The 23545-nt window shown below is 43.2% G+C and overlaps 1 protein-coding gene and 1 long non-coding RNA gene across 5 annotated transcripts in view; one reads left to right on the plus strand and one right to left on the minus strand.

The window, feature by feature from the left end:
• The window catches only part of MAST4 (microtubule associated serine/threonine kinase family member 4), a 303813-nt gene extending 280491 nt beyond the window's left edge, over nt 1–23322 (minus strand). Inside the window, exon 1 of one of the 3 annotated variants that reach the window (XM_083816619.1) lies at nt 23031–23322. In XM_083816619.1, coding sequence (XP_083672745.1) covers nt 23031–23234 — 204 coding nt within the window. In that variant the 5' untranslated portion in view covers nt 23235–23322. The remainder of the gene's footprint in view (nt 1–23030) is intronic. The other 2 variants (XM_083816622.1, XM_083816623.1) reach the window with 2 other exon arrangements.
• LOC310889332 lies at nt 6572–21917 on the plus strand. Of its 2 annotated transcripts, XR_014576525.1 has the most exons (4): nt 6573–16873; nt 17607–17788; nt 18911–19088; nt 19959–21917. It is a non-coding gene; the product is annotated as an uncharacterized lncRNA (long non-coding RNA). The 2 variants fall into 2 exon arrangements; XR_014576524.1 differs by having other exon boundaries at nt 6572–16873; nt 18911–21917.
• Nucleotides 23323–23545: the final 223 nt, after the last annotated feature.

Here is a 23545-nt window from a genome sequence, read left to right on the forward strand (position 1 = left end):
TCCTTTCATCAAGGATGTTCAGGATTCAATATCAGCATTCTTAACTGAAGCCCACAGTGTGCTCTCCTTACAGCATCTTTAAACAAAATCAGCCAACCAAAAACTTTGCATTTCTACATTTCCAATGTTTGGTGGGCTTTTGTGTGTGTGTATATTTTTTTTTGTGTGTGTATATATTTTCTTTTCTATTCAAGGAATCTTTGAATTACATGACCACACTGTCATGTTTCAGTGGGAGGCAATGGAGAATAAAATGCCAGTTGATTATCTCCAATTATCCATACCATCAAAATGAGTCTTTGTGTGTTCATTTTCTCATGAATCCAAACGACTGTATGTTTGGATTTGTTGAAAGTGAGAGCAGGACTGTTGATCTCAGAGGTCCAAAGTTATGACAACTCGATAATTATTTTTTATTCTCTAGTTTGAGCAGGTGTGTCTTAGTAATACTAAAGATGTTTGAAGAAACAGGATTCACTTTATTTCATCTCAAAAAAAAAAAAACATTAGCTCAACTTCCTACTCAATAAGTGCCATACCACCTCAGAGTCAATTAGACCTCTGACCTGAGGCTCTTGCAGTTATTTTCCCCAAATTATGACAAAGTTGTCCTCAGGCACAGGAATAGGGTAGAGGTGTTTTTTTTTTTAAAAAAAACCAGAACACTGTTGTTCTGTAAGCAAGATGGAGTGATGAGGTGGACAACGGTAATATAAAGTATACTTAATGCATATAAAGTCAATTTTCAGGGTTTAGCCTGAGAAACCCTCAAGGTTTACCATGACAGAAAGTGTATAAAATGCTCTTTTTTTTTTTTATAAGAATAGCTACAATGCTTAGAAGCAAAACAAAATACACATGCCCTACCACATTTTAATTCTAGCTGACATTCATCTAGAAAGAGATACATACAGATAGGAAGACAAGATACATACAGATAGGAAGACACATTCAGAAGGTCATTTATGATTTACCATCATTACAAGAAATGACACGCAGTAATGAGCACCAGGCTTGTTTCCACGAGCAACATCATTCCATGGGAGAAGAGGGACATTCCATTCAACCAGCGTAATCCCAAGCGCAACCGAGCAGATGAAACCTGGAAACACCTACTAGAGCCACAAGTCTCGCTCACCTCTTCCCACATCCTTATTGAAAACAAAGGCGGCAGAAATGGATGAGTATGCATGATAAGTAGCTAGCACTCCCTGAAGCACTGAGAGTACAATGTTACAGCAACCTGGATCACAAAGTACCAGCCAGTCTGAGGAACAGTACAGGACAACATGAAGTTCAGAATTAAGACACGCTTTAGAGGAGTATCTTCATGTGTTAAGTAACCCTCAAGATAGTCTTCATGCAACATGCAAAGCAAAGAAAAACAGGCATAAGCAGCAGCATGAACCACAAGAGTATTGCACTAAGACATTCAGATATTCCTACTTAAACACCACCTATTCAAGCATGTCAACGGAATATTGTAAGTCTCTCAAAAGCTACATTGATGCACTGTTCTAAAAACAGCCTTTTAAATGAAGAATTCAATATAGCTCAGACTGCAACTCTTGTAAAAAATTATAAAGTTACATTGCAATGTTTTACAATGAGAACTCAAATTTTGAAAAAAGTGGATGTCGAACAAGCTATCTGACAAAGACTTTCATTAGCATTGTAATCAAGAGCCAATAGATTTTTACCACAATAATCACTCACAAAGCATGTGGGACAATACATCTCAATTATCAAGACCCAGGCTAAACATCTGCTGCTATAAATTCACTTGGGGGGAGGGGAAGAATCAAATCAAGTGCAACTATAAAATTTAAAGCCCAGAGATCTCCTAGTTTATTTTCCATTTACACTGTCAGATCAGCAGCAAAGACAGTGCAGGTCAAAACATCCTGCAAAAAAAAATTGCTGCCTGCTACTGTCTTTTTACAATCAATCCGTTAAAAACTTAAGAAAAAATCCAAATTCTTACATGGCCCACAAAAAGGGTTGCAAGTAAGTTATTTGACTAGCATTCATCTTTACCTTGTCACTTTTCTTCATTTATAGCACACAATTCTATAAGCAAGCAGCCATGTTATATACTACCTTGGCACATTATTCCTTGTGTAAGGTTTCTGATCCAGTCTTGCCTTGCAGCAGAATAGACAAGCAAAATAAAGTTCTCTATTTCTGTGCTGTGACCATATTTTCCCCTTATATAGGTCAGGAGGATATAACTTTAAATAAACGCTCCTAGTCTCAGCTACTGCTCAATTGGAATGAGAGAGTTTTCTACTGTATCTGGAACCATTACTTTTTGGGATTATGTTGAATGTATCCACTTAAAATAGTTCTATGCTTGTTAAGGTAGATTTGCAGCATAGTTAAAAATTAGGAGTTCAACCTTTCAGGCAAGTTTATCCACATTTATCGATTTTTTTTTTTATTTTTTTTTTTAAATCTGCATGGAGATGTCCCATTCCAGCAAAAGGCTGAAAGTGAAGCCAATAAGCATTATTCATTACCTTAAAGTCAAGCAAACAGTAAACTTAGAACAGATGTCCTCACTTTCAAGGAGGCTCAGTCCTTCAGTTTAGCAGCAGAGCACTTCCATCAAAAATAACTGGTTTACTTTCTCTTGTAGAATGAGCATAAACCACAAATGTTACTGAACTTGGAATTTTAACTATTTTTTCCTCCCCTCCTACTCTGCTATGCCAGTAGCTTCACAGGGTGGGATCTCCCTTTGTTACTGCACAAGGCGACCCAGTGATCTCTGCAGACTACAAATGCAACTGTGTCTGCAGAGAAAAGGGGAAGGACGGAAATTAGATATACATTTATGTCCTCCAAACGTGCTGAGAGACAGACTCAACTGAATTGTAACTTTAATTAAGAAAAATAGTTTAGCAACATGTAATGGAAACTGGCTTATTAAGAGGCATAAAACAAGAAAGCATAGAAATACCGCCAACATCTTTTGGAGATGACAGCAGTGTTTCCTGAACTACTGGTGTCATCAGAAACTCTTGATGAAATGAGCCTCAGTGCATTCATAAAAAAGATAGAGAAAACTGCAGGAAACATTTTACTGCTCTTGTGCAGCCATCAGACCAGTGAAGTACAGAGATACCAGTGGAAACAGTAAGGCTGAAAGAGAAAGAAGTCACTAAGATGACCAAGCCACACTATTTCACAAAAATAAGTAAGTTTTTACGTTCATTCTGCTGGTTCCAGCACACTCATGATAGTGAGGTCTCAGTAAGTTTCTTTCTTAACAGTAATCCTGTTTTTCTATTTGCCTTCTGCCCCCTCTTAAGTGTCCCAACATTTGAGTGACAAACATGCATAATGATCTTTAACTACTGAACAAAGGAAAAAAATTACAATATCCATCAAGAGCATGGTACTTCAACACTAGGGAAACAACCTTCTAGTCTAACTTTGAATACATATGGTTTTCTATTTATTTGTGGATTAGGTTTTGTTCCATATTCAACAGAATGAGTTTCTTAACATCAACTACCAGGCTTCTGTGCAACACACATATTTCATCATTAATTCTAACACTATAATAGCTAACAGATCATTAAGAGTTCATATACAATGCAAAGAGAAAAAGGATAACCCATTTACCTCTTGACATTAATCAGGAAGAAAGGGAGCTCATTTATGTGGCCACACCACTAGAATTACCCCCCCCCCTTTTTTTTTTTTCTAACAGAATAAGATAAATGTGCTAACAGAGTGGTCATGACATTTCTGATGTCACGTGCTGCTGTGGAGAGACCAACAAAGCATGAACTTCAACATGTCAGATCAAGAGAAGCCAATTTTCAAGCGTTGCACATCTCTCAAAATTTGCACATCTTAAAAATATAGTTTAAATATTTGCTGTTAGCATGAGCTCCCAGGCCGCCTGCCTTTGTTCATGCAGTGTAATCCATCGTGCAGGCGATCCAGCTCACTTCCATTTGGTTACACAGCAGCAGGATTATTTTACCTACACTGCAGATTCTGGGACAAACCTTTCCTCAGTGCCCAAAGCCTGCCCAAAAATACACATCTTCTTTTCCAAGCACCTTATCTTCAGCTAAACTATCTACCAACATTTTCATCAAGTTTTAACTTTACAGCAATATAATATGCAACAGCGTGACACCGTGAGGGGAAAAAAATGCTGAGTTTCTTGCATTTGAGGAAATGCAAGGTTGGAACAGATAATTAAAGGCGTGAGACTGACGTCTTGCTGATGCCTGCTCTTGGGGCTTTAAAAGAAGAATATTTTAATGCTGTCACTGCTATGTTTGAGAAGCCTGCCACTAGCATCATACCTAGAAACACTTCAGCTTCAGAATTACCTACTTCAAAAAAAAAGTGCACAGAGCTGTATCCTTTCCCCCCAGTGACTTAATGATCAAACAAATTCCTCGTAGGCAGATGCAATATGACAACAAGTACAATGGCTTAGAATATTTAATAGCAGTCTAATGTACTGTATCATCAAAACAGACATGGAAAACTAAGAATAGCAGATCATATAATTTTCTATGGCATTCCAATTAAGCTAGACAAATATTAAAGAAGTTATGTTGCTAACATTCATCTAGAAAAAAAATAATCCCGATTGCTGGATTCTAACCATGTTTTCTTGACCCTGCTATCCCACAATATAAAAGGAAAGTAATTATGACTTTAAAATCTTATCAGCATAAATCCCTTCATAGGGGCACACAGGGCTGAGTCTTTTCATCAACCCATGTATCTGTAGCAGGCTGTGATAAACAACATCATTAGGAGGTTACAGGTAATCTATTTTTTGCCTTCATTTGGAAAGTTATCCTGGAAGTCAGTGAAAAGAAGGCCTGGGTTCCTGCAAGTTTATCACACCACTCTCCCAACACATGCATGGAAGAAGTGGATTATCATGTAGGGACTGTACCATCTCTAAAGCCAAAACTACTGGGCACAGCTAGGACCATCACCATTGTTACCAGGGGTTTGATTACATCTGCTAACAACACAGCTTCCAAAGTCCATCAGCCTCTGTATGGGTCAGATGTCCTGTGTACCAGGACACACACTGCAAGAATCTTCAATCAAAAGATGGGGATGCTACACAGAACTTAATGAGGCTTCCAAGCTTCAGGATTTTCACGTGCATTCACGAATCCTTCACAACCTGAACTTGAACTTCTAAGCCACATCACAACCAGTTTGTTGTAAAGACACTATAGGAGAGAAGATTAAATTCCTTTCTCATTCGTTTTTCTGAATCTAGCCACCACCTCTACTCTGGAAACATGGTGTCATCTTCAATTTTCTTGTCAATCATTATCTCACCAAGGGTAGACAATCTGAACTACAATGTCTTGGGTAAAGCGGCCTGATTATCGAGATGAATCCACAATGCTGCAACTCGTCTCTCTTAGGTAATGATAGGGTAGGAACCTCTCCCAAGATTTAACAACTTAAAATGTTCATCAGTTCTTAGAAATTCCTGTTTGTGTGACGCAAGAGACAACTTTGCATATTTCATCAGAAGTATATGGATTAGAGAGTTCTACTCCAGGTAGTTTTTGGTTGGTTGGCTTCTTTTACAGGTGGTCTCCCTGCAACAACAAAAAAAAAAGATGTTCCTGGAAAAATCTTCAGTTCAGCTGTTGGGTTGAAATGCATCTCCAAAAATCCCATCCCAGTTCAGACTGCTATGCTCTGTTTTTCACAGGTGACACACAGACAGCTTTAAACAGGCTGAATGCAAAATGTCTGCCAGCTCTAGTTTTATTTCTGCTGAAAGATCTGTGTTATGGGTATGTAGGCAAGAACTTGCTACTGACGTTGCAGATAAAGTAGTAGCAGTGTTCCTGCTACTACTGAAATCATCAAATTAGGCCAACACAAATAAACCAACTATTATTTTTCCTCTCTGTGCTTGAGTAGCTAGACTGCCTCCTACTTTGCCTGTAAAACCTCTTTTTTACATTGTATCTCTTAAACAAATGAATCCAGCTTTTTTAGCATCCAACCTGAAAACATATCTCTGGAACAGAAGCATTGTTACAAGACCTTCACTGCTCAAAAAGAGATTGCATGATTTTACTAAAGCAGCACGTGCTGGTGGATGAACTGAGGCAAGAACCACCACCCACTGAAGGGAAAAGCGGTGTCAACAAGTCTGGGGAAAATAAACTGAAAACACAGCGGAGGAAAAAAGTCATCTCCACAAAAACAATTCTGTATAGTCTTACACCCACACCAGGGCCCTTGCACAGCAGGTAAATCAGCCACTGTAGCAAATGCTGGAGGCTGAAGCCAGGCACAGGCCGAGGAACGAAGTGAAGGCAGCAAATGGCAGCTGCAGGTCCATGCCTGCGTGCATCCATCTTGCCACACGATCAGGGAACCGAGCCACCACAGCAGGCCAACACAGGCCTGTGTGCCACACGACGCTGCAGGCCCCTAGCTGAACAGCACAGCCGTCTTCCTAACTCATCACCTTCCCTCGCCCAGGAAACACCTTTTATAGTCTGCAGAACAACAGAAAAACAGCAGGTTTCTTGTGTCTTTCCTGTGATACCACCTGTTGGGGGGGTGGGGGGGGAAGCCTTAATCCAATTAGACCTAGAATTTTCAGTCATTCCTACAAAACGAGCACTGCTCCAGCCCACATTCCTCCCTACAAGGCAAATCCTAAATGCACGCACAACTGTTAATTTAGCAGACTGATTGATTTAAGATTGCCAAACGCTTTTAAAATGGCAAGGCTGAGTAATTAGAGGTCTGGAAAATCAGCATCAGAACAGACAAGCCCTCAACTTCTGCCTTATTAAGGCTTTCTCCTAGGCCCTACACTCCTACTCTTAAGATACTTACAACATCCACCTTTGACAAACGCCACGTATTTTTACAATATTTGTTGAAATGTATGTCATATGTTGCACAGCATGCATGCTGATTTGATTTCTAAAGACTTCTCAACTGACTCCACTTACTAACCTAGTCAGTCCTGTAACCTCTCAGTGGAAAAAGTTCTACCGCTACCCAGATGAACATACCAGCACCACTGAGGTTACAGTAGCAACTAGGAGAGTCAATCATGTCAGATAATCCATTTTTTCCAAGCCCTCTCTTTATTTAAGTATTCCATCTTATCAGTAGACTTATTTTATCTTTTCCCAAAATAAAAACCAAATAGTCTTCCCTTCCCAAAAGTAAGTTCACTTTGGAGGCACACAGTTGAAATGTAAATTATTTGCACTTCAGTGTTCAAATGAATGCTGGTGCTTATGACATGACAAGTAACTGATGCACATGCACTGCAGCTCTACATAGACAGCTGTTAAAGCTCCCGACCTGAACTCATGGTCACTTCTACAGAACTGAGCACCAGTACCCACTTCCCTACATATATTTAAGGACTTCATAAAAAAAAAAAGGAAATACATTTTGCACATGCTTCAGTAACTATCTAAAATACTGCTGCAAGAAGAAGTCAATCAGAGCTCTTCCACAAATAAACACCTCCATGATTCACAGAAGAAAACACTGGTTTGGATTGGAAGGGACCTTAAAGATCATCCAGTTCCAACCCCCTGCCATGGGCAGGGACACCTCCCACCAGACCAGGTTGCCCGAAGCCCCATCCAGCAGCACCCATCCCTTGAGGACCTCCAGGATTGGGGCATCCACAGCTTCTCTGGGCAACCTGTTCCAGCGTCTCACCACCCTCTGAGTGCAGAATTTTTTCCAAATATCTGTTCTAACTCTCCCCTCTTTTAGTTTAAGCCATTCCCCCTCGTCCTATCACTCCACTCCCTGACAAAGAGTCCCTCCCCAGCTTTCCTGCAGGCCCTATTTAGGTATTGGAAGGCTGCTGTAAGGTCTCCCTGGAGCCTTCTCTTCTCCAGGCTGAACAACCCCAACTCCCCCAGCCTGTCCTCATAGAAGAGGTGCTCCAGTCCCTTAATCATCTTTGTGGCCCTCCTTCAGACTCATTGTAATACTTCCACAAAAAGGTGATTCCACACCTACTGCACGTAAGCAAAAGTTAACGAACCCACTCTGGAATCATGGAATCATTAAGATTGAAGGTCTCCTCTTCCAAGATCATCTGGTCCAACCATCACCCTACTACCAGTGTCACCCACTAAACCATATCCCTAAGCACCAGGTCCAACCATTCCTTAAGCACCCCCAGGGATGGTGACTCCACCACCTCCCTGGGCAACCCATCCCAATGCCTGACTGCTCTTTCTGAGAAGAAATGTCTCCTCATTTCCAACCTGAACCTCCCCTGGTGCAACTTGAGGCCATTCCCTCTAGTCCTGTCACTAGTTATCTGTGAGAAGAGGATGACCCCCAGCTCCCCACACCTTCCCTTCAGGCAGTTGCAGAGAGCAGTAAGGTCTCCCCTGAGCCTCCTCTTCTCCAGACTAAACAACCCCAGTGCCCTCAGCCACCCCCCATAGGACTTGTGTTCCAGGCCCTTCACCAGCTTCGTAGCCCTTCTCTGGACACGCTCCAGGGCCTCGATGTCCTTCCTGTAGCAAGGGGCCCAAAGCTGAACACAGTACTCAAGGGGTGGCCTCACCAGAGCAGAGTACAGGGGGATGATCACCTCCTGGTCCTGCTGGCTACACCATTCCTGATACAAGCCAGGATGCCATTGGCCTTCTTGGCCACCTGGGCACACTGCCGGCTCATGTTCAGGCGAGCATCAATCAACACCCCCAGGTCCTTTTCCTCTGCACAGCTTTCCAGCCACTCTCCCCCAGGTCTGTAGCACTGCATGGGGTTGTTGTGGCCAAAGTGCAGGACCCAGCACTTCGCCATGTAGAACCTCATCCCATTGTCCTCTGCCCATCAACCCATTTTGTCCAGGTCCCTCTGCACGGCCTTCCTACCCACCTGCAGATCGACCCTTCCCCCCAACTTGGTGTCATCTGCAAACTTACTGAGGGTGCACTCTGATGTAAGAGCTGGGTTTGTTCAAAAACCAGCATCACTGCTGTGACTTCCACCAGCTCCACAAACAAGAAAATGCCCCACTTTACTTGCACACCTGTTGTTTATAAGTCATGCAGGTATTACTGCAGCTTTAAATTCATTTCCAGACTTTGTTACATCACAATACCACTGGGCTCATTTAGAGAATGTGTTTTCTTATCTATAGTCTTATTTTAAGACAAGAGCCCTGCCCCAGTTACCAGAAGTCATATTAAAAGTGTTGAACTCACTTGACTGTAATGCAAAAGCTTACAGCGCTGCATTTAGTAAAGAAAAAAATAAATCACCTGCAAACTGAGCAGTGTTCCAGCTGTCACTGTCAGCTAGTAGTGCATAGGCCTACATCTTCAACATGCACAATTTTTTTTTCCAGACAATTCCTTTAGAAAGGTTTTGAAATGAATTATATATATAAATTAAGGATTGTGGTGGATTATCCTGGACCAGTTGCCAGATCTCCACCCAACCACTCTCTCACTCCTCCTCAACAGGAGGAGGAAGAAAATAAGCTCATGGGCTGAGATAAAGACAGGGAGATCACTTAACAATTAATGTCACGGGGAAAACTGACTCCACTTGGGGAAAATTTAATTAAATGCCAATTAGACTTGGATAGTGAGAAACAAAGACAAATTAAAATACCTTCCCTTTTCCCAGGCTCAACTTCACTCCTCCATTCCCCACTGCCCCTATGCAGAGCAGGGGGAGTAGGGATTGCAATCAGTCCATAACGCTTTGTCTTTGCATCCCCTTCATCCCCACGCTTTTCCCCTCCTCCAACATGGGCCCCTCCTAAGGCTACAGTCCTTCAGCACAAACCTGCTACGCTATGATCCCCTCCATCGGCTGGGGGGAACTTCTGCTCTGGCACCTAGAGCACATCCTCTTCCTCCGACCTCAGCACCTGCAGAGCTATTTCTCTCACTTCCCCACCATGCAATATTCTACCCTTTTTTAGATACATTTTACCAGAGGGGCCACTAGCTTGACAGATGGGCTCAGCTGCGATCTGCTGTGAGTCTGCTGGAACGGGCTGTCTCCTGCATGGGCTGACCCAGAGAGCCCTCGCAAAGGCCTCTGTAGCTCTCAACGCCAGCATCTGGGCACCTGCACCCAACACAGCTGAAGGGTAAAAAGAACATCTGAAGAGGACTTCACTGAGAACAAGACGCGCTTATGGAACCACATCAAATATGATGGATTTACACAGGTGTTCGTGAACACCAAATCTGGCTTTCAGCTGTAGAGAAAAACAGAAGAAACACAGCTCACCATTTCGCAAGGCTAGGCAGATTTTTGTTTATAGATGCTCTCAGCAAACTTGACCTGGAGCCATCCAGACCAGACTGCAAAGCCAAGCTTTAGTCACTAATGGCACAAGACAGCATCATCGGTGGATAAGCTGAGAGGGAAAACAGAACTTGAGTTCTTTTGACAACTTCAGACAGATTCAACAGAGCCTTAAAACACCAGCACTGCAGCTGTGTGTAACCACATGCAAGACTCATGTAATGAAGATCTGACTCAGCTGTGGTACATGTGTCCAGTACAGTTTTTGCCTTACGACATTTTACACAGGCTTACAATTCATGTCTGTTCATCCACATAAAAGCACTTAAAGGATAATCACCAGTGCATAAGAGTGCTTGACTGATGTACGATGAGTACAATACAGTAAAACCAAGTGATAATTTTGATGGAGCAGCTTTTATAATCAGACCTTTATGAGCCTTTGTGTTTAATTGTGTTGTGCTACAACTCTAAGCACCCCTGCACAGCACTGAAGCACTCAGCAATATATAGGATGCGTCTCAGTGGCTTCAGAAGGCTTTCTTCCACATCACCCACACATGCACAGTCACCAGAATTACTGAATTTAAGTGCTATGTCTGTAGAAAAATGCTTTCAAAGTTAATTTCTCCCACACACTTTCACTGCATTAATTGGACCTTTAAAAGTATATTTATGTTTATAAAAATCTTGCAGGAAGAAGAGGTAGAACTGTCCTAACATACAAGTAAATAAGAACAGCTATGTATTTTACATATACCTTCTGTCAATATACACTCCAATATATCAAATACAAATTCAAGCTTCTTCTGAAGGTTTCTGATATGCAAGTATCACCAACCCACTACAGAGAAAATATTCTACACACATGCACTAGAACTGTAGTGGTTCCAGTCCTTAAAGCCTGTGACCTAGCTTTATATTTACAGTAAACAATTATCTATTGTTAGGAGAATACATTTTGCCCACAGGTTTATTTAAGCAGCTTAACTATCTTTATTTGGATGCTATCTGTACAAGTATAAACACAGCACAGTTACCAAAAACACACTGCAGGAGGCATCTGTTAGCAGTACCACCAGAGATTAATATAGGCCAAGACATTCTTCTTGCCCACATCCCTTACAGTGTAAGGCAGACAACATAATTCCTCCGTGTTAACTTATGCATGTATAACATCTTTAAGGATTAATAGCATGTGTAATGGTATTGCTCTGTCTCCAAGGAGATGGGCAAATCTGTTTAGAAGTGACTATACCTAAACACAGGGACGAAGTTACCAAGGAATCTGCTGTGTGTAGGAAGAAAGTTCCTGTTCTAAAAATCCAGGCAGACAAAAATCACAGCCTTCAACATGCAGGGCATCTAGAAGGTGGTTTATCAAACTCAAATCTAAACAGAAAGGATTAACATACCAACCACCTGTTTATTCTGTCATGAAAGCACATTACCTCAATAATAATCAATGAAGACAGAGGGATTAACAAGTAATGAAAACACCACACCCATCCAGAGATTTCAAGTGAAATGATTTTATGTTTACAGTTTAACCAAAGCTGTAACTACAGCACTTGCAACTTAAGCTCATCCAGAAAAAACAACTCATGACTCAGTGGCATGAAGCTCAACAGACACTCAACAAGTCAGTGAGCCCCCCCACCCCACCCTTTTCACAAGCCCTGGAGCATCCCCAATTCCTGTACAACTGGCAGCATGTCAGTGCATCAGCTCACAGGATCGGACAAGAGCTAGTCTGATGTCAGTTCCCCCAGTGTCAATACAGTCCCCAGCACTGGCTGTTTCACTACTCAGATCTATTCCCCATGCACCACACTACTTGCTTACATGGATGAGGAAGACTGTCTCTGCTGTTTTGTAGGAAGAGGATTTCTACCCTTCTTTCTTCACATAAGGCTCATCACCAGACAACCATAGCATCCGTTTTCCAGCAGCTGAGCACAAGAAGTTTTAGCATCAAAAGAACTTCTCTGCAACACAATCAAAGCTCCCATATTCGAAGAATTAAAGGAAAAGCATTGATGTAATTAGAGGGAGAACACCACCATTGAAGTCATTTGTTTATAACAATAGCAGTTGTTTGTTTTTAAAAGAAATTCAAATAGCATCCAAGATTTTAGTAACTGCAACTAGCTACAGGCAAGACACTAACACGCGCTTTGAAAAATGTTCCTTACTTAACCTGGATTAGAGCCCAGGTCCTCAGAGATCTTCAGTTTGCTAATTCCAACTCTATTTTCTAATGACTGATCTGTGACTTAACGCATCTACATTTGTCATCTGCAGTTTCTGCAATTTACTTTCTTAATATAATTCCCATGCCAAAAAACACTATGTGTAAGTGTCATACTGGGAAAGCAGACCTGGAATGAAAGCGCTTTAGCTCCTACAGCTATAAAACCTGTCCCCGCTTGCTTGTAAGTCACCAGGGCACACAGAAGGCTATTCCTCTGCTGTGTACAAAGTACATTGCCACAGCCCCTGGCACAGCTGCTCCCTTGGGTAGCATGGGGATGAGGTAAGATGGTGCTCACGCCTCCCAGCTGTCTGAGTGGTTACTGACATACCGAAGTTCACAAGTATGCCTTTTCCTCACCCTCCAACAAGTTTACACCTGAAGTGCCTGACAGTACGGCTTTTAGTTTTTGTATATTTTCAACATACTTATTTCTTCATTTTGTGTCTAATGGCTCTCTCAACACAACACTAATAGCTACATGCTTTGAAGCATGAGTTGTTTAGAACTGTGGAGGTTTTTCCTTAGTGCATGTCATTATACCTTAACTGAACCTCTCACTTCCTTCGTTCATACATCAAACTTCACAGCCTTACCCTACATGTAGCTCTTCTACTTTAACAGTATGACCAGAGCTGTCTGTGTGTAACCCTTAGTTTCAGCTGCTTCAATCTCCAGCCATTAATCATTACCCCAGTGAGAACTAAGCATTTGAGTTGGGATGTAAGCAAACCGGGGAGATGACAAAAACAGCAGCCAGGATGAAAGGTAATAGTTAGCAGAGAGTGATAGCATTGTAAACCACTATGGATATTCGTCAACCCACATCTTTCTTAGAAGACTGGGTATGAAACAACTACCTAAATGCATACTTTATTCAAGGATATATGCTCTCTCAGCAGAATTCAATGCAACTGAGCGCAAGCTGTAATTCCAACTCACAGTCAGCAACTCAAGATCTAGCCACAAATTCAGTGACTATCACTGTTCTCCAGTGACCAACATGTGATATGCCCAAGTTTACCTCCTTGTAGTTTCAGCTACTCAGTCTGTAATTTAGACTTTTTTTTTTTTATATATAAACAAGGACAGCACATTCAAAACAGTACCCTGCTTACTGCAGATCTGCTCCAAATCAATCAATAGCAGCTTTAAGTGGGGAATATGTCCTCCAGTGGTGGTAACACATTATTGCCACTGCTCCACAAATACAACAATATTTGAACAAAGGAAGGAACCCTAAATAACAGGTTAAAACACATCCCGAAGGTTTACATTACCGTGTGTGCTTATCAAGACTATAAAGACCCAATTGAGCTCCAGGCTTTCCCGTGACTTTTTGTAAACAACCTATTCTTTTAGCTAGCTCAGAACATCATGTATCAGGCACATTTCCTCCTGCCCTTCACTGTCATGTACTATGCACAAAATCTGAAATGCAGCATGAACAGCATCTGAGACATTTTTGTTATATGGCCTAAATAACATCCAGAAAATAAAAGCAGCCACTGAGCCACAGCTACAATATTATCACATTCTAGTAAAAGTTTCCTGAGGTAACAATGAAAATCAAATTAACAGTTTAGTGCAGTAGTTCATCTGCTCCATTCACCCACAGCTCTAATAGCCCAGCAACCCTGAGGAATAAAAACAATAGGATCATTAATAGTCCAGGTACAATTAATTATGCAGTTCCACCAGAATGTCAGTATGGCCTCACAAAAAGTTTGTCACTCAGTCTGTAAGCACTACCCTCTAGGAATTGAAAAATAAAAATAAAAATAAAAATAAGAAGAATATATTAAGATACACACTGTTGTTAAAATGCAGCACTGCAAAACACCTCTAATACAATAAGTTTCTCTGCCAGGCAACAGGGAATTCATCTTTCTCACTTGGCTATACAGGCTGCCATCCTATAATCTGTTATTTCATCCACATTTAATCATTTTGGAAGAGCTTTGTGTCATCTGCATTTGGCTTTTTTTTTTTTTTTTTTTGCTCCCTCTGAAAGTCACTTGCTGAGCTGGTTGAAAATCTTAAGCAAAAAAATCTCATTTACCAGTTCAAGACTGTAGGTGATATTAGTTACGGGGAAAAAAAAATAGGGAAAAAAGAAAGGATTGTGTTCATCCCACTTTCTCACATGAAACCTAAAACATTCAGTAAAGAAAGGTAGTGACAAGGACTACCAGACTATACAACAGAACACCTAACCCTTGATGTACTTGCAATTCATCTTTGGATGGACCAAACTCATCAATTTAGTTATATTTGTAGAGCAGGACAAGATGCTCATCCTATTGTTTCCCTGGCTAGAGCAGGACAGTATTTCAGCCAGGAAATATGACCAGAGCATCCCTCCCAGCTATGAGAGGATCAGTAAGATTACCTGGATCTGCAAAACAGGAGTAAAGACTGGTTCCTGGCTTGATATCAAAGTGGAGTTTGCTACCGTTCCTCAACATTTATTTTCACCTTCTCAGCTAGCTTGTCCTCAAGTATCTACATCTCTTTTCTTTCCCCTATCACTTCACACAGAGCTACCAGCACTTGACGGTTTTAAGCACAAATCTCTGTTGTACATCTCAAAGCCTCAATAACACCCAACTATGAAAACCTTGTTTAAAAAAAAATTTAAGTCCACAGCTGCAAGAGAAGAACTCAAAAACAGATTTTAAGGCTGAAGCACAAGATTACAAAAATTTGTGGGGTTGGCCTGTCGATTATTTGAAGCCCACGTAACAACTTAAAGAGGCTCAGCAGAGACTGAACATGCCATTTCCCAACACAGCAGCTGAGCAGGCAAACGGACAGAGCCTGCCTCCCAAATTCTTAACAGGCGTCTGCTTCAAGGTATTGACTATAAGAGAAAAAATTTCATCTGGTGTCAGAGAAGTTCTGAATAAGGAAGCTTTAATAGAAAACTTTGCCTTCATTTGCATTCCTAGTTTTCTCACATTCATCACACCTCTTCAAGTCTCTGAATTCTGCATTTCAGATATTTACCCTTATTTTAGCAGCAAACATCTTTTTCTCTTGCCTTGCACAGAAGAGTATTGTTGTTAATGTTTGCCAGCACGGTGTAACACAAACAGCAAGGTAATAAACCATGTAAATTGATATGCATTGATGCTTCAGCATGGCGATGTTTGAGACAGCACCTTTGCATTGGTGGCAGAAGGGTAGGGGCATAACATGCAATAAAACCAAGAGCAAAGGGACCCCATCACACAGATTCCCACAGCAAAAGGCTATCTAGCTGCTCAGCTTACTAGCTCAAGTGTCGTCTCATTTATGCTGCACTTGACAGCCCTCATACTTTCTGCCTCAAGACTTAGGACTCTTTCATCCCTTTGTGTAAACACAACTTTACAAAAGCTGTTACTGCCAGCAGTGCAGTCCCATCATACGGAGCTTCCTCACTGTATAAAACTAGCACTATGCTGTTGCATTTCCTGACATTCAGTTCAAAGCAGCTTATATCTAGCCAAAATGCCATCAAAGCAAAGACAGCAGACTATGCTGTACGGAAGTCCTTCTCCTTGTATAGAGCTGCAGCTTTTCAGGAAAGGTGTTTCTCCACATTTGATTTCACAGTTAAAGATGTAGATACTGTAGATACTAAAATACTAAGACTAGCCTGGACTATTTTACCTTGCTTGTAAAACTTAAAGGGCACAAGAGGCCCACTTTTATGAATGCATTCAAATTTTGTTTTGAACATTAGAATTATAGAATTATCAGGTCTTCACCCACTGCCTTTCATGAGGATTTTAACTACCCAAACAGTTTTGGCACAGGAAAACAGATACGCAACTCAGTGTATGAATCGGTTTCTTCAGCTCTCACTTATTCCAAGTGGGAAGGGAGATGCTCTAGTTATAGGCTTATTTATACACACCAGATGTCTGGAAAAGTCACTCCAAGGAGCTGCAAATATTACTATTGAACAGATAATCTAGAACCCCAGGCAACAACACAGCTGTGTTAGATAAAACCCACAACCATGAGCCTCTCCTCTTCCCAGCATGTTTCTGCGTCTGTAAGGGTGCAAATATGTGTTGGCTTCACATGGAAAGGGTTTGGTAGCAGGGGGCTGCAGGGGGCTGCAGCGAGCAGAGCCCAGCAGCTGCCCCATGTCAGGTCAGAGCCATCTCCAGCCGGCTCCAAAGGGACCCACTGCTGGCCAGAGCCAAGCCAGGGAGTGACTCTGGCTGGGCCTCTGGGAGAGCAGACTGAAGAAAGGCTAAAAATCATCATGAAGCAGGTTGTGAGAGGGAGGAGTGAGAAGATGTGGAAAGAACCAGCCCCACAGCCCCCCAGGTGAGTGCAGCAGGAGGGCAGGAGGTGCTCCAGGCAGGCAGCAGCAGTTCCCCTGCGGCCTGTGGAGAGGCCCCTGGTGGAGCAGGCTGTCCCCCTGCAGCCCACGGGTCCCACACGGAGCAGATCTCCACGCTGCAGCCCGTGGAGGAGCCCCCGGTGGAGCAGGTGGATGTGGCCTGGAGGAGGCTGCGGCCCATGGAGAGCCCCCGCAGGAGCAGGCCCCGGGCCGGAGCTGCAGCCCGTGGAGAGGAGCCCCCGCAGGAGCAGGGGGTCTGGGGGGAGCTGCCGCCCGTGGGGGACCCGTGCTGGAGCAGTTTGCTCCTGGGGGATGGACCCCTGGTACGGAGCCCTGTGGGAGCAGGTCTTGAAGAGCTGCTGCCTGTGGGCAGCCCCCGCAGGCTCATTATGGGAAGGACGGCATCCCGTGGGAGGGACCCCACAGAGTGACTGTGACCAGAGAGACGAAGTGTCAGGGACTGACCGCAGCCCCCATTTGCCGTTTCCCTGCGCCACTTGGGGGATAAAGGTAGAAGAGGGTAGATGGGGGTTAGTTATCTTTCATTTGCTTTTAGTTCTTGCTGCTCTAGTCTGTTAGCAATAGGCAATACATTAAAACGGTCTTACCCAAGCCAAACCTTTTTAAGCCTGTGATAGCAGTTGGTGAGTATTCTCCCCATCCTTATCTCAACCCACAAGTTTTTCCATCTTATTTTCCCCCTGTCCTTCTGAGTAGGAGGAGTGGAAGAGAAGAAACCAGCTGAGCTGGCACCCCACCAAAGTCAACCCACGACAACATCAGCATGCACCTTAAAGGTCTCCTTCAAACTCTGGATAGGAAACTTTTTTTTTTTTAGTGTGAGGAGTAAGAAAAAACATTTTTAAATGACTGTTGAGACAGCCCTACAATGACTTAAGGTAAGAAGTATTTAATTCTATAAGTAACTTATCACAAGCATATCTAAAAACAAAAGCAGTGTTGTTTCTCCGCCTCACATGACACAGAAACAGTTTGAAGCGTGTACTAGACTAGATGAGTCTTTAGTTAATCCCACTGCAATCACATTAACACAGAAGTATACATTTTATGACTGCATTACCATTCCTTAGTGTGATCTAAAGATCACACTCTTGCAATTAGGCAATTCATCTTTAGGTAGCTGCAGCATTCAGGGTGTGCAATAACAGGGAGTGATCCATCACTGTCAAGAGACAAGAAAGTCTGAAACAATTGAAAGAAGTCCCTATGATATCTCCCACACTGTTCAAGCGTGTCCCACAGTTAGCACTTCGGCAGGACAAGCAAGAAGGGAAAAAGAAAAATCAACAGAAACGTTACTGCTAGCTGGGTCACAGTGACATTGTGATGGAATTGCAACCATCTCCATTACATATGGATGCACATGCACACATTACCACCACTTGTCACTTACTTTATCCCAATGCATTTTGATTTCTCCCCCTCCCCCAAATTACAGTTTTGTTGGGGTGAAGATCTGGCAGACAATCTGTAATACGGAAGGACTGTAGCTCTCCAGCAGACATATGCTTAAGCTCAAATGTGTGAAAGAGCAGCTTTCAGAGCAACACTCTCTTCACCGCCCCTGTCACCTTGCTACGAATATTTTCACGACAGAATCTTAGCTTCCCAGTAAAAAATTCCTACCATACAGTCCTCTGAAGCCACAACAGATTGGACTATGAACAACAAGAAAGGATATTCAGGTATTTCTATATAAGCAACAACAGATAAAGCTTTTGTACGTCTTTCTGCACAGTGAAGAATCTTTTTGATACATGACACACACCAACTAGATAGCGTGCAGAAAAATGTGGAACAATGTTTTTCAAAGGCCAATGACATTTTTCCATCAGAATTCCTGTTTTTTTCATGTTGCTCATCTTTTCAATGCAGGTCCAACTCTCATCAACTTTGACAGCCACGTCTCAATACCAAAGATTCAATTTACAGAAAATTAATTAAAGTTTGAGAACAATACTACGTTTGCCCCTATTTTTTTTCTTGGTTTTGTTTTTTAGAAAGCATCTGAAGTATCCAAAATAATGCAAAAAGAGGATCCAGTATGGTAATTCAGCAGACGCTGGCAGGTTCAGCAGCTTTTGGAACCATTTCAGATAATGACAACAGATGTGCTATATGACAAAACGTTGTTCTCTGAAAAACTACTGATCCACCCCAGATTACTACTGTGCAATGGTAAGCAGAGTGTATTCCCTGTTAGTGTGACAAGGTTTGCAGAAAGACAGGCTGTTTCGGTAGATCAGCTAACAGAAATGGAGAAGACACAACACATACAAAACTTCAGATCCTTGAGATTACTGATTTGGCAAGGAACCTATAGCTTGCCTTCACCTTCTTTTTAAGAAATATGATTAACCCAAGGGAGCTCTCACATGCCCTGTAAACATTAAGATTTGGAAGCCACCATCTACAAAGGGTACATCCCATGCTTGACTGAAAGTCTATAAAGCATTTTGAATGAGAGCAACTAATGCAGCCAGTGACATTTGGCACCATTTGTTTCAATAAGCCTCATAAAACAAGCTTCCTTTTCACAGTCACTTTTTTTGCCAAAAGGAAGACTAGTGTACAAAAGTTAGAAATGTAGCAGAAATGAAAGTGAGAAAATCCTGGGGCACTTTGCATTTATCCCTTTCCCTGTAGTCCCAATCTGGTGTGCCATCTCCAACACAGAATTTGTCTTGAGTGCTCTTCACCATGCAGTTCCATTATGCCTGCTTCTGACAGCATAGCCGCTCACTCATGTCACAAGAGCACAGACAAACTATTTGCTTGAATTAATTTGAACTTCATGCTTTTGCTTTCCACAGCATTCGAATGCACTGAGGCTCCAGAAGCAAAGTCTTCCAACATAAGGTTAAAGCTGGGTTTCATTTTTGTGTGTCTAAGATCTCAGAGTAAGACACCAAAAACACTTTATTAACTAATGGTCATAATCTGTTAACCTAACAGATTATGCTCTTGCATATATGAAATGAGAGAAGAGACTACTTTTCTTTCATTGCTTTTTTGTTCTTGTTGTGTTTTTTTGTTTTTGTTTTTAAGGTGAACTCTATGGAACAGTAGACGAAATAACAATGACGGAGAAAAGCAATGCATCTTCTCTTCCCACCCTGACCTCCTTGCCCCATTTCCCTCCAGAAATTAACTCTTTCAGATGTGATACTTAGAACACCAGTTATCAATCTTTCAGTCCTACTGTTGAACTTCTGGACATAAAAGAAGCACCCCTACTTTAAGTGACAGCACTAAGTTTCCTTCACTGAGGTAGAGGAGCCGAACCATTGTTTTTAGCAAAATACAGATGTTGATGTAATTCTTCAGAAAAGGATATAAAAATCATACCACATTACAAACTGCAAAAGAGCACCCTGGGCTGTATACAGTAACATCCCCTGAGAGACAAATGAAGTAATCCTCCTGTTCCAGTCAGCTCTTGCAAGACCTAAATTTGAGTATGGTATCCTGTTTTTTGATGTCACACTTCATGACAGATGTGACCAGCTGGAAAAAGTCCAGAAGACAGCAATTAGAATGATCAGATGTCTGGAAACACGTTCTATAAGAAAAGATTAAAGCCACTGGAGTTGTTTAGTCTAAAGAAAAGGTCTAGGAAGAGACAAGATCAGAGTTGTCAAGAATATTATATACAACGTCACAGGAGAATAAATAGCTCTACTGGAACAACACATGGAGTGTATGGGAAAATGTGCATGCTTTCTAATTACTCATTTAGCTCGAAAATAAATTTTATGTCACAGCCCTAAACAATTTAGGGACAGCTGAAGTAGCAGCAAGGGAAGTATCAGCACAGTCAGTTTCACGGCTGTCTGATGGACACTGAACAGCAGTGACAGACTCACCACTGCCAAGCTGCCAAAGGAACAAGGACAGGGCAAGAGAGAAATGAAACCTGAATGAGCATGACCAAGTACTGGAACCAAAAGAACTGAGAAGACAGAACATCAACATTTTCATTCTTTGACACTAATTAGTGGAACGTAAATATGAAGATGGGATCTTCTGGAACTTCTCTCACTGGTCTGCTTTTGGCAGGCAGCACGAAGTCTGAAATTATCTGTATGTTCATCTCACACCTTAGTCTTGTCTTTCTCCACTAGCCTTACAGGTTTCAGTGTGGAAGTAACAAAGATGATACATCAGTTTTACGTTAGTGTGCCTTGGTTCATTTCTGCACTCTAATGCATTTTGGTGTCCTTGCACGGAAAAAAAAAATAATGATGATTATACAGGTTGCTTTGTCAGGTGGCTCTGCAGGTACACTGGAATTCAGCTGCAAGCACTGGTTCCACAAAATGGAAGGGCTAGCAAAACCAAAGCACAAAAAACACAGACATAAAAAAGGTCAGTTTTTTAAATAATGAAACAATCTATCAGTGAGCAATAACGAAGAGGGGAGAAGGTTGTATATTCTAAGTAACCTTTCCCCACTACATTAAAGTGAGTTTACACTGGTCTCTTCCAGAATTACTAACTGCAGATGAGGTATCTGATTGCCCATGCAGAGTTTCCAAATTCCAATGAATTCAATGTTGACTTGGGGGGGGGGGGGGTGTCTTAACTCTCCTATATTTTCAGCTCAGAAGGTGCCTGTAATTCACCTCCAAAGCACACACCAAAATAACCGGCCTTAATCAGAAGTTAACTGGTCTGCCAGTGACTGTGAGGTCAGCTAACTGAACAGGCAAGCTTTGTGTGTTTCTACGCAATATTTTGCAGGCTTACCAGCTGAGCACCCAACCAACTAGACACCACATAGCTGTGGTAAGCACAACCTCCAGCGTACGTGTACAGGACATGCTGAGAAGCAACATACATTAATTACCTAACAGTAAGCACCATTGTAACATCAACTACAGACCTTCTACTCAGTTTGGGGAATAAAGCAAGTTCATATTCTATAAAAGAAAGCATTAAATGTATATATACCCTCATTTATTCTTCTGTTATTGCTACCAGAGATGGACCATGCTGTAAACCAATTCTGCCCCTTAAGAGATCACATAGTTGTATTAGACCAGGAAGATGATCCAAGACTGAGCATTTGAAGTAAAAAAGGAATAAAAACGGGGTTTTTTTGGATCCAAATCACCGTGCGTTAACTGAATAGAGGAGGCACCAGTGGGTGAAGCGGAAAACAGTAGCTACATAAACAAGCTGTTACTATAGAAGGAAACATTCTCAGCAACCACAGCTGAACAAGCTGCAAATAACTTCAGCCAGTGCTTCACAGACATCCCCTTAAAGATGCCAGGGTCTCCCAAAAAGCCTTTGCGCAGACAGCCGTGTAAAGGCACGGAATGAAGAAACCTCACCTAAAAGGAGATCAAAAAGTTGCCCACAATAAAAGGTAACTCTGCCACTACAGTGAGGCATGCAAGCGACTGTGAACTGAGGCGAACTAAAGCAGCAGTCAGGGAAAATACAGTGTGCTTGGTTCAGGGGTCGGGGAAAGAAATACCTTCAAGGAGTACAAACCACACATCCGATGATAATAACAAAAAAAAGCCGTCTCAGGTACAAAAAGGTGATTTTACCGTCACGCAGGGTTTTTTGTTTTGTTTTGCTTCCCCCCGAGCGTGCCGCTAGCAGGTATTGCAGCTCGATCAGGAGGGAAGGGAGGGGAACAAGGGAGGGGAACAGCACGCGTATCCGTGTATCGTGCACGGATCTGTCACCCACGGAGCTCCTCCATAATCCACCGCCTGCCACCAGCTCTCCCGAGGGGATTACCGTAGTTCGGGAGCCTTGCCCATCGCTTCCCTCTGACATTGAAGAGTTTGCTTCGGAGCGACGCTACCCAAAGGTGATCCGCTAGCGCAAGCGACACCGCTTAAAGCCCAGAACAACCCCGCCAGACTAAATAAATAAATAGATAAATAAATAAATAAATAAATAAATTACAACAACAAAACCCCCAAAGCCAGAAGCTTCACCCAGCGGCAGCCCCAAGCGGCGAGCACCGGGTCCGCGGAAACCACCAGGGCGCCCCGGGGCGATGCTGCGGAGCGGCACCGGGGGGTGGCGGAGCGGCACCGGGGGCTCGCAGCCCACCCCGGCTCCCCATCCCCATCCCTGTCCCCATCCCCATCGCACCTCCTCGTCCCGCTCCTCCAGCGACGCGGCGGCCTCCGCCCCCCCGCCGGGGCTCCCCGGCTGCTCTCCCGGCCGCCGCCGCCCCGCTGCCGGCCCGGGCCCGGGCTCCCCCTCCTCGGAGAGAGTTTCGGAGCCGGAGGAGGAGCCGGAGCAAGAGGAGCCGGCGCCCCGCGGCCGCTCCGCCGCCGAAACTTTCTCAGCCATGGCCGGGGGGCTCCGAGCCGAGCCGCGCCGTGGAGCGGCGGCGGGAGGCGCCTGCAGGCGGGGCCGCGCCGAGATGCGCGGAGCCGGGCGGAGCTGGCGGCGCGGGGCGGGCGCAGCGCTCGGGCAGGTAACGGGCGGGGACCGGGCTGGGGGGGTCTGGGGAAAGGGGGGGGGGGTCTCGGGGGTCTGGGGAGGGGGGATGGAGGGCAGGGAGCGGGACCCGCGCTGCGCTGTGCGGAGGGGTGATGGCAGCGGGTTAATTAGGGGCAGGTGCTCCACGTGACGGCAGCCTTCCCACCTCCCCGGTGCTC

The sequence above is a fragment of the Anser anser genome (assembly GCF_964211835.1).
Source record: "Anser anser genome assembly, chromosome: Z".
Classification (NCBI taxonomy): domain Eukaryota; kingdom Metazoa; phylum Chordata; class Aves; order Anseriformes; family Anatidae; genus Anser; species Anser anser.